Raw genomic sequence first — 14336 nt, 5'->3', positions numbered from 1 at the left:
CTAACAGCTTTTGAAAAAGAATGGATTGAATCTATCGGGTCCAGGAGCAGAACTGTCTTTCATGGAAAAAAGGGCTTCTTTGATCTCATTCTCAAAAATATCTGCCTCTAGAAACACCTGAGTACTCTGTATCACCCCTTTGACTTGCAAGGAATTGAAAAAATCATCGTCACTAATAGGCTCAGACGGAGTGCCAATGAGACTCTTGTAGTACTGTAGAAACATCTCTGTAACATGGCTCTGACCAGATACTGCATTTCCATGATCATCGATTATACTCCATATCCCACCTCTAGCTTTTCTTTCTTTAATGAGATTGAAAAAGAAAGTTGTACATTTGTCTCCACCCATCATCCATTCCTTGTTGCATTTTTGCTGAATCTCCGCTTCCTCATCTTTAATCAATTCTGTATACTTATCTAGTGTCACTCTCTCCTTTTCCCACAAGAAAGGATTATGAGGGAAATCTTATAGAAGCAATTAAACTTCGAGAAGAACATTTCTGGCAGCTACCACTTTACCATGTAAATCAGAAAAAAAAATTCTTAGCCCACGGCTTTATTCTTTTCTTGAGCATCTTCAGTTTTTCCATCAATACATACATCGGATTTGAGTAGATATTTGTGTTCCAAGACTGCTGTAACATGTTATGGAACTCAGTTTTGGCTTCCCAAAAATTCTTGAATCTAAAAGGCGAGACTAGCTTTCTTGACATAGTCAGTCCAAAACAGCAGCATAGGAGAGTGGTCGGACACTCCTTGTTGCAGAAATTCCACTTGGGAAGTTAAAAATTCTCCAAGCCACGCATTATTGACAAGACATCTATCAATTTTAGTCATCACTCTATTCCTTCCCCCTGCTTTATTATACTCCATGTGAACTGAAATCCCAAGTATTTAAGATCATCTAGTCCAACTTGTTGCTAGCAATCAACAAATTAATTCGCTTCGTTAGGATGCATAGGACTTTCTCCCAACCTTTCATGAGCAAATCTGATATTATTGAAGTCTCCTGCTACACACCATGGCAATTGTATGGATGAGGCAATGGATACTATGTCTCTTCATAAATTTATTCTCTCCCTTTTGGCATTCCTAGCATAGACCGTAGTCAAAAGAAAGCGTTCACTACTAGGCAAAAAGGAGACCTTATAGTGAATTAGTTGATCGGAGACTTTAAAGAGCTGCATATTGATGAAATTTGGGTCCCAACTAACCCATATTCTACCGGAAGGATCCTGGTTATAGTTATCAAACCACTCCCAATTAGGGCAACACAAACTACGAATGTCCTGGAATTTGTGTTGTCTTGCCTTTGTTTCTAAAAGACCCATGATGCAAAATTTCTTTTCCATTCTCAACTTATTGATCTCCTTAGCTCTAAGGATGTCATTCATACCCCAAACATTCCAAACACAGATAGGAGCTATCATTTTTAATATTTGTTTTTGTTTTTTGACCCTTTAGGTCTTCCTCTCTTTTTCCTACTCAACTACCCGTCATGCTTTGATGTTTGTTTCTCCCCACTGTGTCTCGAGTTGCTGCCTTGTGGATTTTTGCATTTCTGCACTGCTGGGGTAGCTGGTTCTTCCGTTACAGGCAAGGAGTCATGAATTTCCACTGTTTCTATATCAAGAAAGTGGTCGTTAAAGTGTTCGATTTCATGGATTGAGACCACTCCATCTGATTCCACACTTTCATTGCCATGCTCTTGTATATTAAATTCTTCCAACTCGAGTACCTAAAGAGCCATCTGGAAAGGTTCCTCTAAGTCAACCACCTCCTGAAAAATCACTAATTCATTCCCTGAGTCAAGACCATCTAATTCATTTAGAATCGCAAACCGATATCCCATAAGTTCTTCATTACCTTCCCTATAGACTACCATACGAGAATCATCACTAACGTTTGTAGCTATGCCTTGATGTTCTCCTGCTATCCCTGGACCATCGACTTGATTTTCTGCGACTATTGTTTCGTTGCCATTGTCACTCACTTGCGACCTTCCCTGATCATCCCTTACACAGCTAGTCCCAGCACCTGCCGATGACTGAATGTTTATGGGATTGAGGTTCCTCATAATCCAAATCCTTCAAGTCACATTTTCCCCAGGACCATTGCCATATCGTATATTACCGTATTATTTCCTCGTTCCAATCATGTCACTATTCTCCTATTTTTGTTCCTTCCAGTACCATCAGCTCTATTCATGTTGGCTGCTCTCTGGCTGATAAGCACCCAAAACTGTATTATAAAACCCCATAGAGACGTAATATTTCGGTTAATTATGTGTTTAATAATCATGAAATAATCGTATTTTCGTGTTTTTGCAGGTTTGTGCAACCAACGTAAAAATGATGATAAAGCCAGTATTTAAGCACGGAATAGTGAGTATACGTAAAGCTTTCTGAGTAAACCCATGTGAAGCCCAACAAAGCTGGACTAAAGCTCAAAGACTCAAACAGGATAGAATCAAGTCAGAAAAGGGATTACGCACATAGAAGTATCAAACTTCCGAAGCTCATATCTCTTGAACCAGGACTCCGAATTCGGCAAGTGAGATGCTCAGACGATCACTACAATGAACTATACGCAAAGGCGGGAAGTTGTAAAAATACCAAAAGACAGACCCGCCACTGGACGCAGCACGTGGACCCACTTTATAGGCCCACAAGATTGGATGAGTCATCATGTCCCAAGTCAAGCTCACAAGTCAAACAAATAATTTGCACCATATGACACCTTGCATCTTATTAATTGGCACCACATGACACCTTGCATCTCATTAATTAGTAAGACTTAACTTTAGATTCTTGTAATAGTGATTATTTTGTCATGATTTAGTTTTAGATAGGATGGAATTTAATGTGGGAGGTGGCTTCACGTGGGATGGAAGAGAGAATGCTCTCATATGTAGTAAATTAGAAAATGAGAGCATTCATTCCTTGTCTTGTATTTTTTTCTTTTTCTTGTTTGACGTTAAGCTCTTGTAATAATTTTAATGGTGGCAACACTTATGTTCTTCTAAATTAAATTTACATTTTCCTTAAGGCAAAGTTAGTTTCTTCTCTTATTCTTCTTCTTGCTCTTTCGTAATAGCATAACACATAACACATGAACATTGTAATCCTATGATCATGAGCTAAAACCTTCCTTTGTGGAAGGTTAATGAAGCTCACGTGAGGAATAACTTTTGTTATTGAATTCTAGTTATTTGTTTAGGACAAATAAACTAAACTTTATATCCTACCCCAAAATAGTAGTTGGTGTAGAGTCTAGTTAGGAATTGAGGTGATTTCTTAGAGATAAGTCATTGCTTTTATTTCTCATGCTAGCAATATGATCTTAGAGATGAATTATATTGTTAGGGATCAAAACTCTAATATTTATTAAGATTTGTCTATGAATTCTAAGAAAGATTAAAGATGAAATAAACTAGATTCAATCAATAGAGGTTTGTCTTCAAATGAGTGGATTTAACTCTCCACCCCTTTCTATCTATCCATTTCATTTTTTTAGTAGTGCATGTTTACGTAACCTTAATTTAAGAATCTAAAAGTAAGCTAAGTAGTTTTAGTATAACTCAATCATCAAAAAATCCTTCTCACTAGTTTTCCTTGAACAATTCTAGTTGTAATGTCATCCTTGTCTTAAGTTGGAATGAACCCTTACTCTAACAATACACACGAAGAATGTGAGTAAGGAACTTGAGTGTTGGTACGAAAACGGAAAAAGAAACTTCAAATATTTACCCCGCAAAAGTGCTAACATCATTGGCTATGGTTTTGTTGTGCTGTTCTCGAGCATTTCTCTATTGAATGCCCAAAAATGTGGCAGTAATCACATCGTTTAGGGATCTAAGGGTACTCATGAGAAATCTTCCTTACATTGTTTGGACTCAGTCGGATATCGAATGAGTCAGGCAATGTCTCATTTACCTTGTACTCAACACAGACACGCGCATAATCCAGTCGCCTTCGTTCCTTTGTTGGATGGTCCTGACAATGAGGTTTCCCCATCTTACTAGCAATAAAGCCTAAGCCTTCATCAGTCCACATCACTTTGGGTACACCATGCATCTTAACCCAAATGGGAATGGTATTCAGCGATTTCATTTGGATCTCAACATTTTGAGTCCAGGGTCCTATAACAAGGCATCTTCCTCCCATAAACACTGGGCCTTCACCCAAAACTGCTTGCCGATCTTCATCACTTACAAATTTGAAGTAAAACAATTCTTGGTCAGCTGACATCTCAAATGACCCCCTAGTTTAGTTTTCCATTTCTGCTGCAGCACTGATTTCACATAAGGAAAGGCTAATCTTTGCTCTAGAAAGAAACCGACTAGATACTCCCTCCACATTGTTTCACCTCTCATAATGAGATCCAAAGGAACATCATAAATACTATCAATCTCATTTATTTCGAACTGTTCTAGGCTAGTATCTAGAAAAGCAACCCGAGAATTGGAAAACAGCGAACTCCAAGAGAAAGGTTGGGTCATCAAGGGAGTTACAGAAGAGGGAGCTCCACTCAACAAGGGGTTTTCAGCAGTGGCATCTCCAAAACCCACTGGAGCTTCAACAACAGGGCTAACCATATATAATTGTATAATATGTACTACATAACTCACACTATATATAATGGAGGATTTTACCTGAAGTGGAAAGAAACATGAAAAGGAAATTAAGGATAGGAAAACTCACCGAAGGGTTTTGTTTCCTATTCTAGGTAAGAAACAGGGCACAGGATCATAACATAGTTAGTTTAGGTTATATCACTACAAGTCTCCCTTAAAACCGTCCCCATTAAAAAATTGAAGGCCTCTAGTCAATACCCAGCGACAAATAAGTACCAGGAAAAAAAAATAGCCCCAAATAAACTAAAAGGGGGGCCAAAAAAAATGAGGACATATATAACCAATTACCTAAAGAACACCAGCGACGTATGTTATAGTTGTTGCTACTCTTTATAGCGTTGCTGATAAATTTTATCATTTTCGACGCTTAAAAGTGTAGCTACTGAACTTAAACATAATATAAAAGAATTTATATTGAAAATAAAACATGAAATATGTTTACAATTTTAAGACTTACCCCCCTGTCAAGTTTTCTAAAATGACTTCCCCCACCCCCCTAGTTCTTCACTATTTAGACTCCCCCCCCCCCCAGACTCACAGTAGGACCGAGTCTACTGGTGTTGACCGTGATCTCATTGTTTGAGTTATGTAAAATGTCCTAAATACCTTTTTAGACCTAAAATTACCTAAATACCCCCTTGACTTCCTAACCACATACAAGACACAAATTTTATTAGTAGTACCCCCCTCCCTCACTGTATTTACAAAAATTAGTAGTACCCCAACTACACATCTCAAGAAGTGGTGAAAACTAATAGTAAATTCAAGTAATTGTTCATGCCATTGGATTAACTTGATAGGATGGGGACACATGTCACTAACTCCCCCTTTATTTAAGCCGTTGGATGGAGTTGATAGGATGGGGACACGTTTCACTTACTCCCCCTTTGTTTAAGCCGTTGGATTGAGTTGATATGATGGGGACACATGTCACTTACTCCTCCTCTTTGGTCTTGGGAATGCAAGGGGATACTACTAATCTTTGTAAATACTGTGGGTACTACTAATAAAGTTTATGTGTGTTCCGTATGTGGTTAGGAAGTCAAGGGGGTATTTAGGTAAATTTAGGTCTGAAAGGGTATTTAGGACATTTCACATGACTCAAACAGTAAGATCACGGTCAACACCAGTGACTTCGGTCCCGCTTGAGTCTTGGGAGTCTAAATAGTGAAGAACTAGAGGGGGAAGTAATTTTAGCAAATTTGATAGGGGTAAGTCTTAAAAACTTATATGTTTACCAACCCTTAAAAGTGTAGCAATTAGTGTCCCACCCTACCAAAATTAATTTGCTACCCTTAAAAGCATTGTTGTTGCTATATATTGGCAACGGTTTAAAAGCGTCGCTAAAAATATAGTCGCAAAAGGTCTCTTCTCTTGTAGTGAACCCTAGAAAGCATAAACCAATAGGAACATGCACAACATGTGTCACAACTAACTAATGGGCTTGGAGTCAACTAAGGGCGCATGCCTATGACGCTGACAACAACAACTAATGTTCTACATCACTCTCCCCATATTGAAGAAGCTTGGCCACAAGCTTGTTGACCTGAAAACCCACTAATATGCAAAAGCTCTTCAAACTTCAAACTTGTATACGTCAAATATATATGGATATATCACAATATGACGATACTCGATAGAATCAAGTGCAAATATCATTAATATATATCTATAAATACCACGATAAATTCATGATATTGGAGATAGTGGCGATAATTTGGGATATATATATCAATGATATCTTCCGTTTTTTATTGACGATAACAATTTAATTTATTATTTATCATTACGTACATTTCTAAATAATTCTCTCAAATAGGTTAAGTTTTTATTAGTAATTATGTAGTTATGTCTTGAAGCAACTAGAGAAAGAGTGATAACAATATATGAACACAAAGTTACATGCACTGCCCAAGTACAAGATGGATTCATTAAGTTAAGGGAGGTTGAACCAAGCACTTTCCACCAAGGGCACTACCAAAGTCAACATTTTAGAAGATGGTATATGGGATAGGCATGCGACAACTCAATCACCAGACAAATGAGATATTGATTGAAATATGTTACATTGAGGGGGAGTTCTATTCAGGGGGATCATTCATGTCTTTTAATTTGTGAGTTGCACTCTTTTTCCTTTGACTAGGATTTTCCCACGTGGTTTTTCATAACAAAGTATCTAAAGAAGCAACATAGTCAATGACTTTTGAGCGTTGTATTTGTTTTTTCTTAGCTTTGTTTTTTTCCCATTAGGTTTTCTTTAGTAAAGTTTTAATGAGGCAACAGTACGTTGTCATTGAATGGTGGTCATTCAAAGGGAAGTGTTATAAAGACGTAGGTCTTATGTGGATGCCCACCAAGATAAGTAACTCCTCCATATAACGGTTGTAATCTCCCATCCATTATTCTACACATCAATAAGATTACTTCTTCTCCACTACTATTCTTGCTCTCTTATTTTATAAAGTTTAACAATCGAGAATATATAAAGAAATATCAACAATTAATAGGGTGATATTTGTTGATACTTGATTGGTCGATATATCCTCGATATCTACATGATATCAACATGTATACCAATGCAAAGTATCCCGCCAGAGAAGGAGATATAATGATATATTCATATACCTATGATATATATCGTGATTTTAGAGGGTCGATTTATCTCTATATCACAATATTATATATGTACTATGGATAAAGGCGTATTCAATTCAGATACCTGTTCTATTGAGAAAATTTGTACTTGCAACTCCTAGTTTATTTGTCCGCGTCCTGACAGATTGATTGGAACCTAGAACACAATAATTTGTGTTCCAGTATTCCTTTCAAGAAATGCAATACTTCGCAGATTTCTTTTTTGCTACACATTGCTTTTCTTAGTGAAGTGTCTTGTCCTTGAAAATTGAAAGCATCAGATGGATGTTTACAGATGAGTTTTCTTATTGAAATCTAGCATACAAGCTTGCCTATAATTGGTGTATGCATCAAGAGAATCTTGAGCTCATATATGACAAGTGGTGAAAGCACATACGGGACGCATACTCGCATGCATAGGTTTCTTTTGAGCATTTTCGTATCGTTTTTGTATCGCTCTTTTACAGAAACAAAGTGCAAAATGTCTCAAATCCTTTGTTAGAAGAGTGTTGCACTTGCCCAGTGTTTGATTGTCTCCCAACATGCACCTTAGGAATACAGGTACACAGGGCTGGAGCTCCATTCTGTTAAGCATTCCATGGTGATCTGAAATATGGATAACTGAGTACAGTTGCCTTTGTGGCTTACTGACCCTAGCAAAGTCGCGCGTCTAGATAATTCACCACAGGCTTACCTCATAAAGTGACGGAAAGCGTTAATTACAAGGATAAAATACATTATTTGAATGTATACCTTATACTATTATAGGATAGTTATTGCTAGCAGTGCAGACAATTAGTTCATAAACTGCTATTGAAATTTGAATTGAAACAAGTTTTTGACGTTTGAGTTGCATAAGGATATGAAGATATACTGAAAGAATCTGTGGAAATCTGTATGATAAGGATATGAAGATATACTGAAGTAAATTAGGAAATAGTTTTTTGGGGAAGTACGTGAAATAGGAAGTCCTTTCTCTGGGGAATATTGAAGAACAGGACAGAGTAATCTGCAATTGTTGCAGAGAATTAAGAAGTGAATTTGTTGAAGATCGAGCAATAAGCTTTGGAAAACAAGAAATACCCTATTTATGGATCAAACTGAAGTCACTTCTCTCTATCTTTTTTTGGTGATGTACTTCTCTCCATCTTAGGTATCCCAGGAAGTGGTGCTTTTCCAACCTTTTTCGTAATTTGTACAATTTGTGCTTATCTTCAGAATACATTCTGTACAGCGCTACTACTACTTATTTTGACAGCAAATGACAAAATTTTATATCATAAAGCAGACAGGAAGGATGGGGTTGGCAGGAATGGCAGATGAGTGAACATTACTCCTTTTTTTTTTTTTTTTCTGTTTATTTATTCCATCACTATCCTATTTATTACAGGAAATTGTTATCGATTTATTAGAAATTCCAATTGCTTCCCTTAGAACTCCAATGAGTTTCCGCCTTTCCATACGCCATTTTTACATGGTGTCAACTTTATTTTTCGAGGCATATAACTTCGGTGATGGTTATTAAGACTTAAGAGGGCAGCAGCTTGAACAGAAACTTGCAGTCTTCACCCCTCAAGTCGAGAGTGGATGATTGAAATGACAGAAAGAAAGTCGTCCTGGATTCAAACGATACCCCTCACTTCAAACATAAGCCAACCCATCTAGGCATCTTAGCTGCACAAGCCCTATAATGGAGCCCAAATTTGTTCCACGTGTTTCTAATTGGTGCACGTGTTTGTAAGTGGTCCACCCTTTTAAACTCACTAAAAAGACAAGGACATCTCTACTAACGATATAATACCCTTATACCCCCGTCTCTACCAACAGTCCAACACTGATCACCTCCAAGGCCTGCTAGGAGTAGGCAGCATAGGCTCTCACGAAATAGCCCACTAAAAAATCTTCCACTTGATATGACCAATGTCTCTATCTAGAGTTAAATTTGGACTGAAATGAACAAAGTGTAAAATTCTAATTAGTAGATCATTCACATTTTGATATTAAGAGAATCTTAAAATTAGTTATTATTTATAAATAATATATATATGATTTTTTAGTAGATATTTTGAGTTTTACAAAAGCCTAATTTTAAAAACTCACCTAACCAGCCCTGATCACCTCCATACCACTACGCCACCTATTACATTGTTTTATTTTGCCTAAAATCTGCAAAGTATTAATCTTACTAGAATCTCAAATACCTTTCTTATCTTGTCCAAGAGAGCGTTTGGCAACTATGCAAAAGCCAAAACTATGAAGCCAAAAATTACTGTAAAACTAACACAGTTTCCCAAACTTCTCTAAATACCTTTCTTACCTTTATTCCTTGATTGCATATATAGATGCTAATGTTGTGTTGTGGACACTTGTGGTAAAAGAGAGGTAGTACTGTTGTACTTGGTAGAGCGGGGGTATAAGGGGTAAGTATGACTTTTTTTGGGGGAAGTTAGTATGTGTTCTTCCCTTTGTTCTTTGGTGAAAAGTGAAAACTGAGTGGAAAAGGCTGAACACGTGGACCAAAACACATGGAACAAAAGCTGAAAAGTAAAAAAAAAAGGCTGGACACGTGTACTAAAACGTGTGGAACAAAGGCTGGAGGCGGGGGCACCCACTACTGGCAGTAGCATCATATCATATTTGAGACCCACCAAGTGTTTTGTCTCAATCTTCTGATTTTTATTATTATTATTACTATCATTATTATTATTTATTTATTAATTTTCGATAAACGTCTCAATCCTCCGATCCGTGAACAAGTTGTGGTTTACCCAGTTGCGTTAGGTCAAACGTAGAGAGAAAAAGGACTCTGGTTTCTATTTATAGAAAATTCTAAAATTTCCTTTAACACATTTGAATCTCTTTAGTTGAAATGACATCTAAGCACTAAGAACCTTTGTTTTGTGGAGTTCCTTTATGCTCTCAAAACTCTCCAAAAGAATATATCATAAAACAGGAAACATTTCTTTGACATTAGGGTAAGTGTCTAACACATCCACCTCAAGAATTTTAATTTTTATACCTTAAGTGAAAAAGATTGAAATGTCATCTCGTTTTGAGAATGTTCTTGCTAGCTAGTTGTCCAGATCATTAATTAATATTTTCTAACTTCTTATCCTTCAATTACATATAGAGATAAAGGAAAATTCTCTCTACCAGCTACTGATCGAGGTCCTACACGTTCCAGGTTCGTGCTTTGTTTAAGTTATAAATTTATTTAAAGCATCCACAAATAAGATCCACACGGATTAGAGGATTTTAAGTCCCTTTTAAGTCTGGAGGACCAATGTAATTGCGGAACAGACTAGGGAGAGAATATATGCATGACCATAAGTAAGCTTTCATTGATGTATGTGCCAAGTTCTATATTATTATTATTACTATATACATACCCCTATTCTGAAGCCTCCAATTTCCATTTATAGCTCTAAAAGAACCTAAGGCGACTGTGCAACCATTTCCACACCTATATATAGGGCTTTAAACTTCTATACCATGCATCAAGTATATCCAGCATTTAGAGAGTCGTCTTGTTATTACAAACTCCAAACCCTTTTATCATGGCAAGAAGCAGGTTAGATCCTCTCACAGTGGGAAGAGTGATTGGAGATGTTCTTGATTCCTTCACTCCAACGGTACAAATGGCTGTAAATTACCAGGGCAACAAGCTAGTAAGCAATGGCCATGAGTTTTACCCTTCGTCAGTAAGCATCAAACCTAAAGTTGAGATACAAGGAAGTGACATGAGGTCTTTCTTTACACTGGTATATATAGTAGCTTTACGTTCTAACCCCGTCACCTTATCTCCATGACACTGCAACCTCTCTCTCTCTCTATCTATATCTAACTCTACCCGTATTTGCAGATTATGACAGACCCAGATGCTCCAGGCCCCAGTGATACATATCTGAAGGAACACCTTCACTGGTACAGTATACCTTATAACACAGGCAATTACAGAATTGAAGCATCCATCGGTAGAAAATTCAAGTATCAAGAAATGAATTAAATGCGATCTATATAGTCAAAAATCACAACCAAGTACAGCAAGTGGGTTATATGTGCTCTTGTATATTATAGCCCTAAGAGCATGATAATGTTTTCATGTGTACACAATTTCTATATTTTCGATCACAGATATAAGCATGTGTGTACGTATAGTGCATACACCTACATCTATTCTACATTGTTGCTGTAACTAAGTAGTTCTAGTTCCATAAAGGCCGGGTTCCATAAATCTTGGAGGACATAAAAGCTTTCAATAATCCATAATGTAAATGGGCATTAGAAACTCGATCTATAAACTCATTTCTTTTGGTTTTTAGCTTTAGTATAGTCATAAAAACAAAAAGCTTTCAGTATTCCAATATGTAAACTAAGAGTTATTTTTTATATTTTTACTTAAATTCTATAGAAAAACGGTCTACCTTAAAAGACTACAAATTAGGCAAAGTACTTATATTCAACTTGAACTGACCATCTAATCTAACAGGTTGGTGACAGACATCCCAGGCACAACAGATGCTACATTTGGTAGGTCCTTTTCTTACCATTTTTAGAGAGAGATGTGATGGACAAATAAGTAACTAAATGGATTATATACTTTGTCCGTTGAAAAACAGGAAGGGAAGTGGTGAGCTATGAGATGCCCAAGCCAAACATAGGAATCCACAGGTTTGTGTTTGTTCTTTTCAAACAGCAAAGAAGACAAATAATGACCCCACCTTCTTCAAGGGATCATTTCAGTACTAGAAAATTTGCAGAGGAGAATGATCTTGGCCTCCCTGTTGCTGCTGTCTACTTCAATGCACAAAGGGAAACAGCTGCAAGAAGACGTTAGTAATTGTCTCAACAAAATCAGCTTATGCTAAGACCATCTGTGGGTGCTGCTAAAAGTAAAACTATCTACGCCAGTGAATGTTTTCATGAGAAATGCTCAGCTGTGCATATATGATATATATGTATATTTCTTTATTAGGACTCCAGTTTTTACTTTGGTGAGTATGTATTTTGTGTAGGGGTGTTATTTGCGGTTCTATCGATTTTAAATGGCATAATACCAGACCAAGAACCATGAAAACCCACGGTTATTTATCGTTTCTGGTTCTCATTTTGGCTTGTTATTTATTTTTTATTAAAATAATTAAGCAATTTCCAACATTTGGACACTTTTTTTCTCCTTTTCTAACTTTAATATTTCATGAACGGAGAAAAGTATATCCGTAAGTAGAAATGTGGTAAATTTGTTGTTTAACCAAGTGGTGTGTTTTACTTAAAAAAGTGGTTAAATACTCTCATTGCGCGTCTAAGCTTACACAGGAAATTATTATATTAACTCATAAATAGAGAGCACTGAAAAATAAACTCGTTATATGGAAAATTTATTTTGATCTTTGTGCCAAATCTTTGGCGACAACAATCTATGTACTCGCTTTATGTTTGGATAGCGGGTAGTCGGGTACACAACGCCATATTGCTAGCTGGTGACCCAGTTGGGTCTCTCTTCAAACAAAAAAGCCATATTGCTAGTCATTGTAAATGCATAATTTGCTACTGTGTTAGCTGATGCATTAGCTTCTCTTCAAGTGCTGAAGATCCTTATTGTATCCGAGTATATCATATGTGGCTACCTATCTTGAAGTTTAACAGATATGTTGCATTGTTGATTACTGGATTTGGAAATGGCACGTTAGCAGCTTAGACATGATGCTCAAAAACAACAGGTCCGTGCATCCTCTTTTCCCCACGTTATACTGGCCGCACGGTACTGGGTTGATGGTACTGAGCAGTGAGTGCTACATTGCAGACAGAGATGTACTATCACACGACGTGCTCCATTACTTTACAATTCAATGACGCCGGCCGATACCACCAATAATGCAATTTCATCTTTATCCTTCAATTTTGGCCACTATAATTGGAGTTACTGTTGGTTTTGAAAAATAAGCAACACCAACCCCCACCCCCGCAAAGCAAGACTCAGCCTAGCTAAGCTATTGTCATATCTTTGTTCTCTTGATTCACGCAGCCCAATAGAAGAATTAAGTACGCCTATTTTGATGACTCCTGCAGTCCTGCTAAGCTGTCAGTAACTTCGCAGGCTAATTACTGTTATACCCCGATACATGATCTTTTGTTCCACCTGGTGTTAAGCAAAAGTGGCAACGACAAAAGTTCAAAAGCTCAAAAGCTCTTAAGTTGTGGGGCCCCTTGTTAAGCTTTTTAGTTCTTCCATCTGAGGCATAACTGCATAATGCATACGAGCTTATTCAATACTCTTGTATGCAACATGAATACAGTCTTCCAACATAGGCTGATCCAAGATTGCCACTCAAAGGGGTTGCTACAAGCCTACAACTAACATACACTACAAATATTTGTATAGGGTAACTAGTACTTTTTTTTTTTTACGGAAAGCCCACCCCGCCCCTGGTCTTCCACCCGTCACATTCATCAAGAAAACAAAACACTAAAATTAAATATTTTGTTAATAAAATTGGACCTAAATATCTAAACAAGAAAGAATCACCAAAATGGTAAACACTACGCCTAAATACTCCAGCAGATATAATTTAAATAACCGACACTCTTCAACTTAAAAATGGTAAACATAAGAGCATCCCAGTGGCTGTGGCTGTGTCAAATGTTATAACTAAACTATTTTTAAGGTGTGTCCCCAATATCTGAGCACCATATAAAATGATATAACTAAACTATTTTTAAGGTGTGTCCCCAATATCTGAGCACCCTATAAAATGATTGAATCAAATGCTAAATAAGTCACGTCATTTTTCTTTTTTGTGGCTATATTTGGCGTGCCGATTAGTAAAGTCGGTAAAATATTTGGATGATGATATGAGAGGTCTGAGACTCAAATTCCGCCAACATCAAAGAGTTACTGATTACCAATAATAAAAAAAATTATGGGAAAATAACCGATGAATCTATATTAATTTTACTCATGCAAGCCTTCTGCTGCATGGTGAATATTTTTTTAACAGTATTAAATTAGAAGCGCTTTGTTCATAACTGAAGAAAGAAAGCAGTTAGTCCTGGTGATCAAATCG

General features: G+C 36.9%; 3 protein-coding genes across 3 annotated transcripts; 1 reads left to right on the top strand and 2 right to left on the bottom strand.

The window, feature by feature from the left end:
• Positions 1-1432, bottom strand: LOC147482860 (uncharacterized). Its single transcript, XM_086579441.1, has 2 exons — positions 1217-1432; positions 1-435 (listed from the first exon to the last, which is right to left on the bottom strand). The coding sequence occupies exons 1-2, from the start codon at positions 1430-1432 to the stop codon at positions 1-3; spliced, it is 651 nt and encodes a 216-aa protein (XP_086435567.1).
• A 2424-nt stretch (positions 1433-3856) lies between these two features.
• On the bottom strand, positions 3857-4252 carry LOC147482859 (uncharacterized). Its single transcript, XM_086579439.1, has one exon. The coding sequence runs from the start codon at positions 4250-4252 to the stop codon at positions 3857-3859; it is 396 nt and encodes a 131-aa protein (XP_086435565.1).
• Positions 4253-10759: 6507 nt separating this feature from the next.
• Positions 10760-12368, top strand: LOC147482858 (CEN-like protein 2). Its single transcript, XM_086576918.1, has 4 exons — positions 10760-11033; positions 11135-11196; positions 11762-11802; positions 11892-12368. The coding sequence occupies exons 1-4, from the start codon at positions 10830-10832 to the stop codon at positions 12107-12109; spliced, it is 525 nt and encodes a 174-aa protein (XP_086433044.1). The 5' UTR covers positions 10760-10829; the 3' UTR covers positions 12110-12368.
• The last annotated feature ends 1968 nt before the right edge of the window (positions 12369-14336 follow it).

Source organism: Coptis chinensis, chromosome 8, assembly GCF_015680905.1.
Source record: "Coptis chinensis isolate HL-2020 chromosome 8, ASM1568090v1, whole genome shotgun sequence".
Lineage (NCBI taxonomy): Eukaryota > Viridiplantae > Streptophyta > Magnoliopsida > Ranunculales > Ranunculaceae > Coptis > Coptis chinensis.
Note: the sequence above shows the minus strand (reverse complement) of the source record. Positions and strands in the feature narration are given on the sequence as shown.

What these genes read in the sequence shown, in the direction of transcription:
- LOC147482860 (XM_086579441.1), bottom strand. Translation starts at nt 1,432, where the DNA reads ATGATAGCTCCTATCTGTGTTTGGAATGTTTGGGGTATGAATGACATC. An exon ending in ATCCTTCCGGTAGAATATGG is followed by an intron (nt 436 to 1,216) that starts GTTAGTTGGGAC and finishes TTGTGGGAAAAG; the next exon opens with GAGAGAGTGACACTAGATAA.
- LOC147482858 (XM_086576918.1), top strand. Translation starts at nt 10,830, where the DNA reads ATGGCAAGAAGCAGGTTAGATCCTCTCACAGTGGGAAGAGTGATTGGA. An exon ending in CTGAAGGAACACCTTCACTG is followed by an intron (nt 11,197 to 11,761) that starts GTACAGTATACC and finishes CTAATCTAACAG; the next exon opens with GTTGGTGACAGACATCCCAG. An exon ending in CACAACAGATGCTACATTTG is followed by an intron (nt 11,803 to 11,891) that starts GTAGGTCCTTTT and finishes GTTGAAAAACAG; the next exon opens with GAAGGGAAGTGGTGAGCTAT.
- LOC147482859 (XM_086579439.1), bottom strand. Translation starts at nt 4,252, where the DNA reads ATGTCAGCTGACCAAGAATTGTTTTACTTCAAATTTGTAAGTGATGAA.